Below are 18,409 nucleotides of genomic sequence, written 5' to 3'. Positions count from 1 at the left end.
ATGTAATAACTTTTAAAATTTTTTTTTTTCCTAAAAATCCATTAGTTACCACATCTTCAAAAGGAAAGAAAATAAATTTTCCTTATTGTTAATTATTAGATTCATTTTGAACACACTAAAATAAGTATATTTTAGAAAATTTGACTTAAAAATGATTTAATTACACCTTCTTTTTATACTCTACTAAATTATGGATGCATATTCAGGATTTTATTCTTAAACGGTCACCAAATTAATGAATAGTAATATTTTATTACATTCCAACTTAATGTATTTATTGTAATACTTATTTCTATTCTCATGTAATAATTATTACTGTATACCAAACGTGCCTTTAGGACTGTTTGATATATTATTTTAAACACATATTTTCAGTTTTAAAAAAATATTATATGTATTTTCACACACTTTTCACTTATACGTATTTCTAAAAATAATCAAAAATTGTTATTTAAATATATGTACCAAATGGGCCCTTGGTATAAAAAAGAAAAAAAAAAAAAGTATTTCAGGGTATAAATTTAGGTATTTCCAGAAACAATCTCATTAGATAAAGATCAGTCACGCTGTCATGCAACAATTAAATGGGTTCAGACACGGGGCACCAAATCAAACAAGAATTCTTCTAGAAATAATAAATAAAACAAGAATAGAAAATTTGACCAAACTTAACATAATGAGTTTAATGACCTCCCCTCCTGGTCACTGCACTACCAACCAAGTACCAAGTACCAACATCGAAAGTGCACAGTGTCAGTGGGGGCTGCCACGCTGAGGTGGCAATTTCTTCTTCTTCTTCTTCTTCTTCTTCTTCTTGAGTTCTCTCTTTTTATTTTTTAGCCGAGCTCCCAGAAAGCGAAGGACTCTTGACTCTACAAAAAAGAGAGACGACCGACTGAACGAGAAGGACTTCTACTTGCTCTACATTTAATAATTAATACACACTTCTTTTATTTATATATATTAAAAAAAAAATTAGTTATCCTTTTCTGCCTTCTTTTCCTCTCTCTCGCTCTCTCTCTTCGATCCTAAATCTACGGCCTCACTCCCACTTCAATCGCTCTCTTTCTCATTTAAAAACGACGCCGTATTATAATAGTCATAATAGTATTTAATTAATAATCTCTCTGTTTTTTCTCCATGTTTTTCTTTCTAATAACAAATTCGATTACTTGTTTAAATTCTCCAGTAATCAAAATTTAGCGGTACTGCGTTGTGGTTTTCGTGTTTGTGTGCGTGCGTGTGTGTGTGACTGTGAATGGGCTATGGCGGAACCAGCAGCGGAACCAGCATCAGTTCTAAGTAGTAGTAGTTCTTGGAAAGAGAGCAAGTTTGGGAAAGCTGTTTTCGCTATCCTTGGAATCATGCTCACCCTCGTCACCTATGGTGTTCTACAGGTTTTCTTTTTTCTTTTTTATTTTATTTTAATTTTTATATATAAATTTCAATTCCTTTATTTATTTGTATTTAGGGTATTGATTGCAAAAATTTGCCCTTTGTTTCTAGTTAGTATGATCTTAGATTAGTTTTGGTTGCTTTAATCATATGTGCATTTTGCCATTCATATAAATTCCTTCTTTTCTTTTTTCTTTTTTGGCTCATTTTTATCAAAATGACGATCTAATTCGGATTCGGTTAACCTTTTGAATCGATTAAATGGAGTCATTTATATGTACATACATACACGGCTGATGTTAGGCCGTCGAAATCGAGTGATATAATTTTTACCTTTTTTTTTTTTTTTTTTTGGGGGAGTTTGTTGATCTGTTTCAGAAAACTGGATGGCCATTGTAGAAATCATATGTAAAGCTTTCTATTGGCTTGTCCTTTCATAATCAGAAACTTAGGTGTTTCGTTCTAGGTGAGGATTTTAATTTTGTAAACATAGGCGCATCACTTGTGCCATGTGCTAATTGTACTTATACCGTGAGAGAGCTAGTTTGCACAGTGCACTATATAAGTTATATATGGCATTGCTCGACTCAGGAGATGCTTCAGTGGCAGAGCTAATTTCTTTCTCGGGGGATAGATATTTCTGGAATATTAATTTCAGCTGATCGGTTCAAGATTGGGAATTAGAATCAGTCTCGTCCTTTATGGACTTACTGTATTCTGGTGTGTGGAAAGGAGATGGGATGGGTGAGCTGTGGTGGAAACCGGCTTCTCGGGGAATTTTTGATATTAAATTGTACCATAAAGTGTTACAATAACAATCCCCCTTCTCAGGTGTCTTTTCCTTGGAAGGCTGTGTGGAGCTCCAAAGTGCCTCCAAAGATCAGTTTTTTTTTTTTTTTTTGTTTGGATGGCGGCGTTGGGGAGAATCCTGACTAATGACAGTCTGAGGAAGCGTTGGCTGGTTATTATTGATTGGTGTTGTGGGTGTAAGAGGGCAGGGGAGGGGAGTCTACTAACCACCTACTATTGCATTGCCTGATAGACAGCAAGGTGTGGAGTATGGTGTTTACTCTTTTCGGATTGCCCAAGGACGTATTGGAGCTTCATGCTAGCTGGCCAGGCAAGTTTAGGAAACATAGAAATGGGGGGATTTGGAATATGGTCACTCACTGTATGATATGGGGTATCTGGAGGGAGAGGAGTGCGCAGATCTTTGTAGGTGCTGAGAGGTCAATTCAAGACTTGAAGATGTCTTTTTTCCAGACATTGTTTAGGTGGACAACTGCTTTGGGGGATTTTCTTTTTTTCTTTGTCTGATTTGCTCGATAGATGTAGTCTTTATAATTCTTAGTTCTTTTGTTCTCATGCACCCTCAGTACACTTCCTGTGTGCTTTGGCCTCTTGTATATTTTTTTCTTTCAATGAAGAGGTTTAAATGTTCTTATTAAAGTACGTGGTAACCGTCCTTAAGTAAGTATTGTTTATTCTTACATAAAGCAATTTGTGAAATTTCGTTTCGTGCAGGAAAAGATCATGAGAGTCCCATATGGGGTGAACAAAGAATATTTTAAATACTCATTGTTTCTTGTTTTCTGCAACCGAATAACAACATCTGCCGTCTCTGCATGTGCTTTACTGGTGAGTATCTGTTGATATCCATATGCTATTTGTACTTTTGGGTAGGGTTTTAGAGGGAGTAGAAGTTGATTCATAGACAGTAAAACTGATGATCAAACAGTCGGCAATTTTCAACTTTGTTTAACCTGTAACTGACCTAATGCCATTGTACTCATAGAGTGTCTTTTGTTGCTTTAGTAGCTACTCAGACCAGCATACTCATTGTCATATTAATCTTTTATTTCTAGGCAAGTAAAAAAGCCTTGGACCCAGTGGCTCCAGTTTACAAGTACTGCCTTGTATCAGTATCAAACATACTAACCACCACATGTCAGTATGAGGTAAGCTGTCTACATCTTCATGTCTCTTAACAGGATTATACCCTACGGGGTAGAAATAATTTGCTTTCAGCAAGATGATAAATAATATTCACTTTAATGACACAAAGCTTGCTGCAGGCCCTCAAATATGTCAGTTTTCCTGTTCAGACGCTTGCTAAGTGTGCCAAAATGATTCCTGTTATGGTAAGTTAATTGTGCATTATTTTTTGTGGCATTTACAGTATGCATGCATTTAAGTTTCTTTCAGTGGGTTAAAACTGTTTTTTTGCTAAGATGATCATACTTTTTGATGGATTACAATGGCTAGTTGGTTTGCTGATTATTTTAATAACCTTTTATTTTTGCTACTTATGTAAATGAATAACTGGTTGTTATGGTGCTTCACATTGTGCATTCTGATGGTGCTGTTCCTTTGTAATAACTGGAAAGTGGAAAGTGGAAAGTTTGTGTATATCTGTTTCTGTTATCTCTTTTGAGTCTCGAATTTTGGAATTGGTTTCATTGTAATCATTTCGTCACTCTTTATCCCGTATGAGTTCCTTCCATAGAATAATTTGTCTGATACAGGCATTCTGAAGATTAGGTGAAGTGATGGCTTTGCTGAAACATTTTTTTTTTGCCTTCACCTTTTCCCTAGTGAAAATCATCTGATTAAGTTTAGATCTAGAATCTAATGGTCTAAAGTTGTCCTTTGATTTTAAAAATTCCCAATAGATGCTATTTAATTTATGGGTAATTGATTCTGTCCTGCAAATACGGTATTGTTTACAGTCAATTGATGAATTGCATAACTTGTATCCTTATTTTTGACATGGAAATATTTGTTCCTCTCCATGTTATGCTAGTTGTTACTTGTTATACATAGTAAGTGGTAAATCTTACTCATTATTTTCTTATCATTATACAGGTTTGGGGCACTCTTATTATGCAGAAAACATACAAGGGACGTGACTATTTGTTGGCTTTTCTAGTGACCCTGGGTTGTTCAGTATTTATTCTATATCCGGTAATGACTGTGGTCATATCTCCAATTCTTACTCTGATGTTTCAAGGCTTTTCTTTCTTCTTATTCTTCCTCTTCCTTTTTATTTATTTTTAAATGATATTGTTAAGATATGATTATATGAACCTAAGACCTACCTGCACCTTTTATGACTTGAGCTAAGGTTCAGTGGTTTGCTACTTTCCTTTTTAGTTCACGTGGTGGTTTGTATCTTTATTTCTAAGGTGCTACATTAGTGGCTGAAGGCTGTGGTTCAAATTTTAGATGTTAAATTTGAGGTGTTTGATATTGTATACATCATGTGTATTAGGGTTTTATTTGATAGGTAAAAAGTTGGGAGGTGGGGTTTGAACCCAAGGCATTGGGCACCACAGAGACTAGGGTTTTTTTTTACACATGCATTCAATGGGTCTTGAACCCATAACCTTGCCCTTCACCTTGCTTTTACAAGTGGAAAATGTGCCATTTGAGGTAGAGCTCATTGACATGAATATTAAAAGCAGCCGTGGTAGACATAACAAGCTACTTCACAGTAGTTTCTTTGTTATTTTAGCCACCCTTATGGATTACTTTCATACATTTTAGATTTAAAAATTATGTACAAATAGTTATCCTTTCTATTAAAAAATTATTTATCACAGAAGTGCAGTGACCCATACTGCCCTATAGTCCTGTTTAGTTCCATAGTTGCCCACAGAACTGCTGAGACTCTCTCCTGTCAATGAAAAATCTGACACAATTCAGGTTACTTTCATAATCAATTCGACAACTTGAGAACACATGCAGCCCACTTTTGTATCTGAATGTATATTAAGACAATGCTGCATCTAGCCTTATTATAACCACATTGTCATTTCATTTGTTTAAGCGCTGGATTTGGTCATTTGAAAGCATGTCTGTACATGACTTCAACAATATGTATTATGGTGAATTGTGATTCCTGTGATGGACTGTTGATGATGCACAAGAACCTTAACAGCTAGTGTTTAACTTGAATGTAGTCTGAACTATTTTTTCTGTGTTTGCTTTACTGTAGGCAGAAGCTGACATTAATCCATACAGTAAAGGAAGGGAAAACACTGTTTGGGGCGTCTCCCTAATGCTTGGTTATCTTGGGTATCTTATTTGAAACTCTCTTTCATTATTATGATGACTGATTTACAAATTTCTTTACCATTTACTGTTAATTTAAATACTAATCATATTTCCGCTCTCTGTTCAAATGTAAATATTTATTAGTTTCATAGACGTGTTTATGTTTCTACAAGAAGTCTGCCCTGGTGTATTATACCTCTTGATTTTTTTTTTTTTTTTTTCTAAAAATCCATTAGTTACCACATCTTCAAAAGGAAAGAAAATAAATTTTCCTTATTGTTAATTATTAGATTCATTTTGAACACACTAAAATAAGTATATTTTAGAAAATTTGACTTAAAAATGATTTAATTACACTTTCTTTTTATACTCTACTAAATTATGGATGCATATTCAGGATTTTATTCTTAAACGGTCACCAAATTAATGAATAGTAATATTTTATTACATTCCAATTTAATGTATTCATTGTAATATTTATTCCTATTTCCATGGAATAATTACTATGTACCAAACGTGCTTTTAAGGCTGTTTGGTACATTATTTTAAACACATATTTTTAATTTTTAAATAATATTATACGTATTTTTATACACTTTTTTATTTATACATATTTCTAAAAAAACCAAAAATTATTATTTAAACGCATTTACTAAATAGGCTCTTAATATTCAAAAAAAGAAAAAAGAAAAAAAGAAGGTATTTCAGGGTATAAATTTAGGTATTTCCAGAAACAATCTCATTAGATAAAGATCAGTCACGCTGTCATGCAACAATTAAATGGGTTCAGACAAGGGGCACCAAATCAAACAAGAATTCTTCTAGAAATAATAAATAAAACAAGAATAGAAAATTTGACCAAACTTAACATAATGAGTTTAATGACCTCCCCTTCTAGTCACTACACTACCAACCAAGTACCAAGTACCAACATCGAAAGTGCACAGTGTCAGTGGGGGCTGCCACGCTGAGGTGGCAATTTCTTCTTCTTCTTCTTCTTGAGTTCTTTCTTTTTATTTTTTAGCCGAGCTCCCAGAAAGCGAAGGGCTCTTGACTCTACAAAAAAGAGAGACGACCGACTGAACGAGAAGGACTTCTACTTGCTCTACATTTAATAATTAATACACACTTCTTTTATTTATATATATTAAAAAAAAAAATTAGTTATCCTTTTCTGCCTTCTTTTCCTCTCTCTCGCTCTCTCTCTCTCTCTCTTCGATCCTAAATCTACGGCCTCACTCCCACTTCAATCGCTCTCTTTCTCATTTAAAAACGACGCCGTATTATAATAGTCATAATAGTATTTAATTAATAATCTCTCTGTTTTTTCTCCATGTTTTTCTTTCTAATAACAAATTCGATTACTTGTTTAAATTCTCCAGTAATCAAAATTTAGCGGTACTGCGTTGTGGTTTTCGTGTTTGTGTGCGTGCGTGTGTGTGTGACTGTGAATGGGCTATGGCGGAACCAGCAGCGGAACCAGCATCAGTTCTAAGTAGTAGTAGTTCTTGGAAAGAGAGCAAGTTTGGGAAAGCTGTTTTCGCTATCCTTGGAATCATGCTCACCCTCGTCACCTATGGTGTTCTACAGGTTTTCTTTTTTCTTTTTTATTTTATTTTAATTTTTATATATAAATTTCAATTCCTTTATTTATTTGTATTTAGGGTATTGATTGCAAAAATTTGCCCTTTGTTTCTAGTTAGTATGATCTTAGATTAGTTTTGGTTGCTTTAATCATATGTGCATTTTGCCATTCATATAAATTCCTTCTTTTCTTTTTTCTTTTTTGGCTCATTTTTATCAAAATGACGATCTAATTCGGATTCGGTTAACCTTTTGAATCGATTAAATGGAGTCATTTATATGTACATACATACACGGCTGATGTTAGGCCGTCGAAATCGAGTGATATAATTTTTACCTTTGGTTTTTTTTTTTTTTGGGGAGTTTGTTGATCTGTTTCAGAAAACTGGATGGCCATTGTAGAAATCATATGTAAAGCTTTCTATTGGCTTGTCCTTTCATAATCAGAAACTTAGGTGTTTCGTTCTAGGTGAGGATTTTAATTTTGTAAACATAGGCGCATCACTTGTGCCATGTGCTAATTGTACTTATACCGTGAGAGAGCTAGTTTGCACAGTGCACTATATAAGTTATATACGGCATTGCTCGACTCAGGAGATGCTACAGTGGCAGAGCTAATTTCTTTCTCGGGGGATAGATATTTCTGGAATATTAATTTCAGCTGATCGGTTCAAGATTGGGAATTAGAATCAGTCTCGTCCTTTATGGACTTACTGTATTCTGGTGTCTGGAAAGGAGATGGGATGGGTGAGCCGTGGTGGAAACCGGCTTCTTGGGGAATTTTTGATATTAAATTGTACTATAAAGTGTTACAATAACAATCCCCCTTCTCAGGTGTCTTTTCCTTGGAAGGCTGTGTGGAGCTCCAAAGTGCCTCCAAAGATCAGTTTTTTTTGTTTTGTTTGGATGGCGGCGTTGGGGAGAATCCTGACTAATGACAGTCTGAGGAAGCGTTGGCTGGTTATTATTGATTGGTGTTGTGGGTGTAAGAGGGCAGGGGAGGGGAGTCTACTAACCACCTACTATTGCATTGCCTGATAGACAGCAAGGTGTGGAGTATGGTGTTTACTCTTTTCGGATTGCCCAAGGACGTATTGGAGCTTCATGCTAGCTGGCCAGGCAAGTTTAGGAAACATAGAAATGGGGGGATTTGGAATATGGTCACTCACTGTATGATATGGGGTATCTGGAGGGAGAGGAGTGCGCAGATCTTTGTAGGTGCTGAGAGGTCAATTCAAGACTTGAAGATGTCTTTTTTCCAGACATTGTTTAGGTGGACAACTGCTTTGGGGGATTTTCTTTTTTTCTTTGTCTGATTTGCTCGATAGATGTAGTCTTTATAATTCTTAGTTCTTTTGTTCTCATGCACCCTCAGTACACTTCCTGTGTGCTTTGGCCTCTTGTATATTTTTTTCTTTCAATGAAGAGGTTTAAATGTTCTTATTAAAGTACGTGGTAACCGTCCTTAAGTAAGTATTGTTTATTCTTACATAAAGCAATTTGTGAAATTTCGTTTCGTGCAGGAAAAGATCATGAGAGTCCCATATGGGGTGAACAAAGAATATTTTAAATACTCATTGTTTCTTGTTTTCTGCAACCGAATAACAACATCTGCCGTCTCTGCATGTGCTTTACTGGTGAGTATCTGTTGATATCCATATGCTATTTGTACTTTTGGGTAGGGTTTTAGAGGGAGTAGAAGTTGATTCATAGACAGTAAAACTGATGATCAAACAGTCGGCAATTTTCAACTTTGTTTAACCTGTAACTGACCTAATGCCATTGTACTCATAGAGTGTCTTTTGTTGCTTTAGTAGCTACTCAGACCAGCATACTCATTGTCATATTAATCTTTTATTTCTAGGCAAGTAAAAAAGCCTTGGACCCAGTGGCTCCAGTTTACAAGTACTGCCTTGTATCAGTATCAAACATACTAACCACCACATGTCAGTATGAGGTAAGCTGTCTACATCTTCATGTCTCTTAACAGGATTATACCCTACGGGGTAGAAATAATTTGCTTTCAGCAAGATGATAAATAATATTCACTTTAATGACACAAAGCTTGCTGCAGGCCCTCAAATATGTCAGTTTTCCTGTTCAGACGCTTGCTAAGTGTGCCAAAATGATTCCTGTTATGGTAAGTTAATTGTGCATTATTTTTTGTGGCATTTACAGTATGCATGCATTTAAGTTTCTTTCAGTGGGTTAAAACTGTTTTTTTGCTAAGATGATCATACTTTTTGATGGATTACAATGGCTAGTTGGTTTGCTGATTATTTTAATAACCTTTTATTTTTGCTACTTATGTAAATGAATAACTGGTTGTTATGGTGCTTCACATTGTGCATTCTGATGGTGCTGTTCCTTTGTAATAACTGGAAAGTGGAAAGTGGAAAGTTTGTGTATATCTGTTTCTGTTATCTCTTTTGAGTCTCGAATTTTGGAATTGGTTTCATTGTAATCATTTCGTCACTCTTTATCCCGTATGAGTTCCTTCCATAGAATAATTTGTCTGATACAGGCATTCTGAAGATTAGGTGAAGTGATGGCTTTGCTGAAACATTTTTTTTTTGCCTTCACCTTTTCCCTAGTGAAAATCATCTGATTAAGTTTAGATCTAGAATCTAATGGTCTAAAGTTGTCCTTTGATTTTAAAAATTCCCAATAGATGCTATTTAATTTATGGGTAATTGATTCTGTCCTGCAAATACGGTATTGTTTACAGTCAATTGATGAATTGCATAACTTGTATCCTTATTTTTGACATGGAAATATTTGTTCCTCTCCATGTTATGCTAGTTGTTACTTGTTATACATAGTAAGTGGTAAATCTTACTCATTATTTTCTTATCATTATACAGGTTTGGGGCACTCTTATTATGCAGAAAACATACAAGGGACGTGACTATTTGTTGGCTTTTCTAGTGACCCTGGGTTGTTCAGTATTTATTCTATATCCGGTAATGACTGTGGTCATATCTCCAATTCTTACTCTGATGTTTCAAGGCTTTTCTTTCTTCTTATTCTTCCTCTTCCTTTTTATTTATTTTTAAATGATATTGTTAAGATATGATTATATGAACCTAAGACCTACCTGCACCTTTTATGACTTGAGCTAAGGTTCAGTGGTTTGCTACTTTCCTTTTTAGTTCACGTGGTGGTTTGTATCTTTATTTCTAAGGTGCTACATTAGTGGCTGAAGGCTGTGGTTCAAATTTTAGATGTTAAATTTGAGGTGTTTGATATTGTATACATCATGTGTATTAGGGTTTTATTTGATAGGTAAAAAGTTGGGAGGTGGGGTTTGAACCCAAGGCATTGGGCACCACAGAGACTAGGGTTTTTTTTTACACATGCATTCAATGGGTCTTGAACCCATAACCTTGCCCTTCACCTTGCTTTTACAAGTGGAAAATGTGCCATTTGAGGTAGAGCTCATTGACATGAATATTAAAAGCAGCCGTGGTAGACATAACAAGCTACTTCACAGTAGTTTCTTTGTTATTTTAGCCACCCTTATGGATTACTTTCATACATTTTAGATTTAAAAATTATGTACAAATAGTTATCCTTTCTATTAAAAAATTATTTATCACAGAAGTGCAGTGACCCATACTGCCCTATAGTCCTGTTTAGTTCCATAGTTGCCCACAGAACTGCTGAGACTCTCTCCTGTCAATGAAAAATCTGACACAATTCAGGTTACTTTCATAATCAATTCGACAACTTGAGAACACATGCAGCCCACTTTTGTATCTGAATGTATATTAAGACAATGCTGCATCTAGCCTTATTATAACCACATTGTCATTTCATTTGTTTAAGCACTGGATTTGGTCATTTGAAAGCATGTCTGTACATGACTTCAACAATATGTATTATGGTGAATTGTGATTCCTGTGATGGACTGTTGATGATGCACAAGAACCTTAACAGCTAGTGTTTAACTTGAATGTAGTCTGAACTATTTTTTCTGTGTTTGCTTTACTGTAGGCAGAAGCTGACATTAATCCATACAGTAAAGGAAGGGAAAACACTGTTTGGGGCGTCTCCCTAATGCTTGGTTATCTTGGGTATCTTATTTGAAACTCTCTTTCATTATTATGATGACTGATTTACAAATTTCTTTACCATTTACTGTTAATTTAAATACTAATCATATTTCCGCTCTCTGTTCAAATGTAAATATTTATTAGTTTCATAGACGTGTTTATGTTTCTACAAGAAGTCTGCCCTGGTGTATTATACCTCTTGATTTTTTTTTTTTTTTTGATAGGTAAAAGGTAGTATTATTGAAGAAAGAAAAAAGAAAAAGAAAAATAGAGAAGAATAAAACTTTGATGCTTGCTTCTTACACATTGGGCAAGTGAAACACTATAATCAGTAATGCTACAGACACCCATTTTTTGACAACAAATTTCACAATTTTTGAGTTGGTCAGCTGTGAGTGATGGAAAAAAAGTGGTGGATCCATGAATATTGTGTCCACCACTCACAGTCGACCAACTTAGCAATTGTGAAATTTGTTGGGAAAAAATTTGTGTTGTAGCGTTTCTGCACTATAATGATAGAGGAAGATTGTACCAATGCTTTTTGGGTGTGTGTAATTACCAATAAAAAAAGAACAAAAAAATTGTACCGATGGTTTATGCTAATAGTACTACCCATAAAACTATATTGCACAGACATACATATGCATTTGGCTCCGTTACAGCAATACTAATTAATTCTTCATTGCTTATCTCCCTCTAAGGGATGGCACAAAAGTATTCTGCCCTGCCCATGCCGGGCTGTGTGGGTCTCCCCACCCCAAAGAGGGGGATGGGGCAAGAATGGGTTTTCCTTAACTTGCCCCATCCCTAGTGTGTATAAATATTTAAATTATTTATAGATATAATTTATTCTATTACCATCCCCCAAAACACTTGTTTCACTCCCAGCACTCTCACGGACTTCCCTCCCTTCTCTCTCATATCTATCTCATCAATGCTGGAGCCACCTCAATAGGGATGGCAAAATACCTCATTACCTCCAACCAACCTTGTCCTAGTCCTGCCCTGCATGGGTTTCCCTTCCCTGAAAAGGGGATGGGGCACACATGATCCAGCCTCGCCCTGCCTTGTGGGCATACTGTTTGGCATTTCCATTTTAGATCATTTTAGGGTTAGCTTTAAGTTTACCTTTTAAATGATTGAATGAGATATAATGGAAGGATGCCTACTTGTTTCCCATGAATTCAGATGCTTATCTGTGTGATTAACAGGTTTGATGGATTTACAAGCACATTCCAAGATAAACTTTTTAAAGGCTACCATATGGAAATACACAACCAAATATTCTACACAACATCGTGTTCTTGTATTATTAGCTTGACAGGTAATTTCGTTACTGTTGTTTTATCTTGTTTGTTCTTAAATACTGGTTACATTTTGGTTATAGAACAGTATATGTGGGGGATGAGCTTTTTTTTTTTTTTTTTTTTTTTTTTGAGAAACTGTGTTATATTGTTAGGACATATGTTTGATGGGTTCAAGATTTTATTATTCAACTAGTAAGTTGCCCGTGCGATACACGGATAATGTTATAATGTTTTATGTAAATTTGATTTTGGAAAATATTATACATATATTATAGCATATTTATTATAAAACTTTATTTGTAATAAGTTTACCATAAAAAGTAACAATTATAAATTGCACACATATATCTATTAGGGTAAAATACTATTTTGGTCCTTAAACTTTACTAAAAGTTTGATTTTTATCCCTAAATTTTATAAAGAGTTTTTTTAATAGAATAGAAACAAAAATAAGGATGAAAAATGAACTTTTTAAATAGTTTAGAGATGAAAAACAAACTTTTAGTAAAGTTTAATGACATAAATAAAACGTTTTCAATAGTTATGAACGAAATATGAACTTTTCAATAGTTTAGAAACGAAAAATAAACTTCTTAAAGTTTAGGGGTGAAAAACAAACTTTTGGTAAACTTTAGGGTCCAAAATAATATTTTACCCTATCTATTATAATTATTTTGTTTAAGTAATGAGCAATAATTAAAACAATTTTGGGGTAATATTATATAATAAAAGTTGATAAAAGCATATTAATTCATTCTATATTATTGATTTTTATTATGTGATATAATAAAAAGCTTCATTACAATTTTTTTTTTTTTTGGGTTTCTTCAATGCTTTGTTATTGCGGTATGGTGACGCTTGTTATCATCATCAGTTTCTCCATCTTCAACGTTTGAAGTTTAGTCCATCCATATTTGTTCAATTTTTGAGCTTTCATCATTTTTCCTTTTGTTGCATCATTTGTGTTAATCACTAATAATACATCTTACAAAGTTTTGACTTTGTCGCTAAGATTTTTCATAGGTATTTGCATTTATATTAAATTTCAATGATGTGACAGTTTTTTTGTAAATGCTTTTATTTTTTTATTTTTGTTAATTTTGGAATAGTGGAGCAAAAAGAATTAATATAGCATATTGGATTGTATATTTTTTTTTCTCTTCCATATCTTTTTGTCATTTGAAGGTGCATAAAAAATCTTAGCATTTATGTAATTTTCAAAACCATCATTTAGATTGAATTCATTCAAATGAAGTAGGAAAATCGATTTTTTTCCTAATTTTTTTTTTCCAAACCACGCGGGATTTCTTCTCCAATATCAATAGTTTTAAAATAATTTAAATAAGTTGTACTTTAGTTTATTTTTCAGCAAAATTTCTTGTAGATTTATTTAGGATTTTCTCGGCATCTCAATTAAATATCACAAATTTTTTTTTGTCAATTGCATCAAAAACTTCAATTTGAATCATGTATCTAAAGTAGTTTGCAATTGTGTGTGCGTGTGTGTGTGCGCAATTGTGTGTGTGTGTAGTAGTTATAATTAAATAAATATATTATAAATATTTGGAGAGTATGTAGTTAATGTGAGTGCCTCTAACTTTGGGATGGAAGGATTTGTTTTTGTTTCACATTTTGCATACCAAAATGATCCTGCTTGTGGTTTGACATTTTTTTTACAAAGTATGCACAAAATGTAATATCAACCGATTGTTGTACCAATGTTATTTATTGTTGCAATACCCTAACAGTTCACATCTTGCAATGAAATTTGAAATTAATATGTATTATTTTTTGATATAAATAATATGATGTATTATTATTTTTTTACGTAAATGATGAGTATAATTTGAAATGATTAACAAACCTGTTTTGTAGGATCTCATTGAATGCATTTTATCTTTGCTATTGTATTTATATTATTTAAAGCTAAATCCTCCTATGAAAACTTTTTTGCATGTATTTTTGGTATTTCTTGTATAGGATCATGTTTTTTACCATTCCTATCATTGAATTTATTTAAAGAAAATATTAAATTAATGGTATTTTGTGAAATAGTATATGCTATTTATTAGACTTTTTGTTATTATAAATTTTAGAAATATGCACTTGTCAATTATTTCAACAACCTCAAGAATCTCTAGATTTTTTTTTTTTGGTACTGGTTGATGACAGAGAATTTGTTTGCATAAATTTCATAGAACATTATTAATTGACAAAAACATATTGAATTGAAATTGGGGAAAAATGGAGACATGATTTCATGAGAATTAGATTTTCTAGAAGTATCATCTATACGTGGGGGAGGAAGAAGACAGTTTGTAAGAGGGTAAGAGTTTTTGCTTTGACTTACACGTGAGAAAGGTCAAACATTGGTTATATTATGTAAGGTAATAACTGGGCTTGAGTTTTTCATAAGGTTTGGTCTACTTATAAAAGGTAGTCTATTTTGTAGTGAATAACTTTTGGTTTAATTGGTCTAATTGTCTAGAACAACTTATATTTGATATAATAGTAAAAAGAAGTTACTATGATCTATTAGATAACGGTAAAAAATACTTAATAAAAAGAGGTAAAAAATGTTAAATTTAAACAATAGTAAAAATAAGTTACTATGATCTATTGAGTAATAGTGAAAAAAAAAAAACTAAATAAAAAGAGGTAAAAAAGTCTAAATGCAACATTAGAGTGCCTTGTGGTAGGACTTTATGCACTCTCACATGAGGTCTCTGCTTTTATATATAAATTGACTATGAAGTTACCATCAGTCAGGGATTAATTTTTAATTTAGCAGAAGTCTCAAGACAAGATTAACCCTTTCACAGATATAAAAGTCATTCTTTTTTTTTTTTTTTAGCTTTCTCTCACTATTCTGTGTAGTTTAGAAAACTCAATTAAACACAACTAAGGTTTTATCTCAAGAATTTTTTTTTTTTTGATAAGTAAAGAAATTTTATTCAAAGACATAATAATGAGTCACCCAAGTATACGGGAAGTATACAACAGGGGACCAAAACAATCAAATACATAAATTACAAGTATCCATCAAATCATAGACCCAAAAAATAGAATGACTTCCTAAGATAGACATCCAATCTAATAGAGTTTTAAAGGAGAAAAGTTTTAAATCAGCTATAGTCCTTTCAGAATCTTCAATACACTGGTTGATTCTCTCCCGCCAAATGCACCACATTAAAAAATGAGGGATAGCCATCCAAATAGCACCATTTTGATGATGAACAATGTTTTATCTCAAGCAAATTGGAATTAATTTCATTGATCCATGGAAATAATTAGAATTTGTGTAATTATAATAAGGTCCCTTTTGTTTTAAAGTTTAGCCATGTCAATCACTATAACGTATCAGAAACTAACTTATCAAAAAAATAATGTATCAGAAACTATTTTGAGCACCGACACCTGTTGTGTGTTGGGATATTGAAAATTCATACTCTAGATTTTTTCATCTCTATGTATGATAGAAAATCTGTCTTATAATAGCTTGATAAATATGGTTTGATTTATCAGAATATTTTTTCCAAGGACAATATTTTACTTATTAGGCATGTTATTCTTAGATTTAGATAAATTTCTAGCATTCTAGGCCTTTGTCAAAAGTGTGGTCATGCAAGGGAAACATAGCTTTGTGTTTCAGCAATATAGTGGCAGTAAGCTGAGAAATTTTTACTTTGTGTACCACGTGTTTTGCAGAGGGCACACAAGTTCAATGTATATACCATGTCAAACATGCAAAGATACATATTCATCATATACGTTTATGGAATTGATATTTAACCTGTGCTAGCTTATCAATGTGCCATCTTTATGCATAGTTATACAGATCTTTCTTTGGAGCATAACCTGACATCCAGGATCAGCTATGATACGTTAAGACACTTTTGAGATGCTTAAATACTTCTTTTTACCTTCTCTTAAAATGACAACTCTATTGTCAGTGTTTTTGTAATGGAGGCATCGTAGCTACCTGGAACTTATCTTGTGCTACCAACCAAGAGAATAGGGTCTTTCTTCTTACGTTTCTGTGGTGTATTTTCTGTGCATGAGTATCGTGTACTACTTTTTGATTAGAGCTTTTTAATTGCATTTTTGTTGGTGTTGATCTGTGTTGATTTTCATCATTTGATATAGGTCTTATATTACAAGGGCATCTACTTCCAGCAATAGATTTTGTTTATAGGCATCATGATTGCTTCTTTGACATTGTATTGCTTTCGACGGTAAGTGATCTTTACTTAGGTAACTAGTGTATCTTATTCCCATTTTTCAACATCTTTGGCACCCACCCAGTACTCGGTTCTAATAATGATTTTCGTTGCAGGTAGCAACAGCAAGTCAATTTTTCATTTCTTACACTATTCGCAATTTTGGCGCCCTTACGTTTGCCACCATAATGACCACAAGACAGGTAAAATATAAGTCTCCATAACAATTATTTATCTACTTTCATTTGTCCCTCAAAACTACACTTCTAATGGATGGAATCTTCTCAAATTCTCATTGTTGATGTAGTTGGTTAGCATCATGCTGTCGTGTGTGTGGTTTGTCCATCCCCTAAGCTGGGAACAGTGGATTGGAGCTGTAAGCCTCATACTGAATCCTTTCCTGAATATTTTTTTGGTCATTTTTTATTATTATTATAAAAAGTCCAATAACAAACTGCATTGGATATTTTGATCAGGTTATTGTCTTTGGTACCCTTTATGCAAAAACCTTCTTGAAAAATCCGCCACAAAAACCTTCACTTCCGGAACCTACAGGAAATGGAGCTACTAGTCCTTTGAAGCAGAATCCTGTATGAGGGCCAGTCTTATGTTTGCTATGAGATCTGGCACTTGCTATCTCTAACTATTAATAGGCAGCTTTAATTTTAAGTGTAAAGCTGCAAATTGAAAACTGAGAAGGCTCACACAGGAGTAAGTTTAACCTTAACCCAGACAGCATTGCATGCACCTGAAATTGCGAGTCAGCAGCATAATTTCTGATATACAGAGTTCAAACATCTTGTAATCCGCAAATTTTCCATTAATGGAGATAAATCATAGCTTAACTAAAGCCAAAGGAATCATCTATCAAAAAAAAAAACTAAAGCCTAAGCTTTTTGTTTTTGTTTGTCTGGTCTTCAATAGGAATGATTAAAAAAAAAAATTGTATAACGCAGTAGCTTAAGCTAAATTTTGTTTGTTCTGGTGAGTAGTTTAATTTAAGGGGGGAAAAATGTAGGAAAGAAAGAAAGGAAATTTTTTGAGATTAGTTGTTGAGCTCATTTTGCATTCGAACTTACATCTTCTCTTTGTTGGTATTTAATTATCAAATTCCAAACCCCATAGGCATTGCAGTGCAGTCCAATATATGCTTGCATTTGGGCCCTTTGCAATGCCTACCGATAAAAAAACGGATGAATCTGAATCAAAGACAGCCACGAAGGCAAATGATACTAAGATAGTAAACTGTAAACCATGTGTATATAAGCCTGATTAAATTTATTTTAACTAATATCAGAATGTGGTCTATCATCCACATTCTGATCTTAGCTAAAAAGTGAGAGTTCAATGTTTTTTCACTGAGACAAAAAGATATATATATATATATATATATAAATAAAAATAAAAGAAGAAGAAACGAATTATTTTTCAAAACAAATAAAGAAAAAGATTTTGAAGGATTAGAAAAAAAAGTAACCAGCATACTATTTCTAGATGTTAAAAATTAATTTTAGCATCTATACTAGGATATTCAGTAACTTCTATTCATGGATACGATCATGCGAATATGCATAATTGCATGACTTAACCATGCTGCCCGAAACTACTAAGATGTGGTAGGCCGTGCCTTTCCTCAAAACTTTCTAAGTCTATTACTTTTTAATACTTGAACTTATTTGTACAAGGTGAAATCTCCAAATACTTACGTTGTGTTACTGTAAACTTACTATGTTTGGCTACTAGTTCTGACTATCACCATTCACCTTTACTTAGCACCCACCTGTTTCCATAG

General features: G+C 33.3%; 2 protein-coding genes across 2 annotated transcripts; both read left to right on the top strand.

Moving 5' to 3' along the window:
- Positions 1 to 736: 736 nt before the first annotated feature.
- Positions 737 to 5,506, top strand: LOC136067472 (UDP-galactose/UDP-glucose transporter 5-like). The gene is made up of 6 exons (XM_065773393.1): positions 737 to 1,397; positions 2,920 to 3,033; positions 3,261 to 3,353; positions 3,471 to 3,536; positions 4,261 to 4,359; positions 5,393 to 5,506. The coding sequence occupies exons 1-6, from the start codon at positions 1,266 to 1,268 to the stop codon at positions 5,483 to 5,485; spliced, it is 597 nt and encodes a 198-aa protein (XP_065629465.1). The 5' UTR covers positions 737 to 1,265; the 3' UTR covers positions 5,486 to 5,506.
- A 967-nt stretch (positions 5,507 to 6,473) lies between these two features.
- Positions 6,474 to 17,467, top strand: LOC111994446 (UDP-galactose/UDP-glucose transporter 5). The gene is made up of 11 exons (XM_024026333.2): positions 6,474 to 7,041; positions 8,559 to 8,672; positions 8,900 to 8,992; positions 9,110 to 9,175; positions 9,900 to 9,998; positions 11,032 to 11,111; positions 12,302 to 12,414; positions 16,544 to 16,632; positions 16,734 to 16,820; positions 16,925 to 16,993; positions 17,094 to 17,467. The coding sequence occupies exons 1-11, from the start codon at positions 6,910 to 6,912 to the stop codon at positions 17,211 to 17,213; spliced, it is 1,062 nt and encodes a 353-aa protein (XP_023882101.1). The 5' UTR covers positions 6,474 to 6,909; the 3' UTR covers positions 17,214 to 17,467.
- Positions 17,468 to 18,409: the final 942 nt, after the last annotated feature.

The sequence above is a fragment of the Quercus suber genome, unplaced genomic scaffold (genome assembly GCF_002906115.3).
Source record: "Quercus suber isolate HL8 unplaced genomic scaffold, Cork oak 2.0 scaffold_74, whole genome shotgun sequence".
Taxonomy (NCBI): domain Eukaryota; kingdom Viridiplantae; phylum Streptophyta; class Magnoliopsida; order Fagales; family Fagaceae; genus Quercus; species Quercus suber.
This window is presented reverse-complemented; position numbering and strand designations above follow the sequence as displayed.

Coding starts and splice junctions, on each gene's coding strand:
- LOC136067472 (XM_065773393.1), top strand. CDS start 1,266: ATGGCGGAACCAGCAGCGGAACCAGCATCAGTTCTAAGTAGTAGTAGT. Junction 3,034..3,260: donor TCTCTGCATGTGCTTTACTG/GTGAGTATCTGT, acceptor TTTTATTTCTAG/GCAAGTAAAAAAGCCTTGGA. Junction 4,360..5,392: donor CAGTATTTATTCTATATCCG/GTAATGACTGTG, acceptor GCTTTACTGTAG/GCAGAAGCTGACATTAATCC.
- LOC111994446 (XM_024026333.2), top strand. CDS start 6,910: ATGGCGGAACCAGCAGCGGAACCAGCATCAGTTCTAAGTAGTAGTAGT. Junction 9,176..9,899: donor CCAAAATGATTCCTGTTATG/GTAAGTTAATTG, acceptor ATCATTATACAG/GTTTGGGGCACTCTTATTAT. Junction 16,821..16,924: donor CCATAATGACCACAAGACAG/GTAAAATATAAG, acceptor TTGTTGATGTAG/TTGGTTAGCATCATGCTGTC.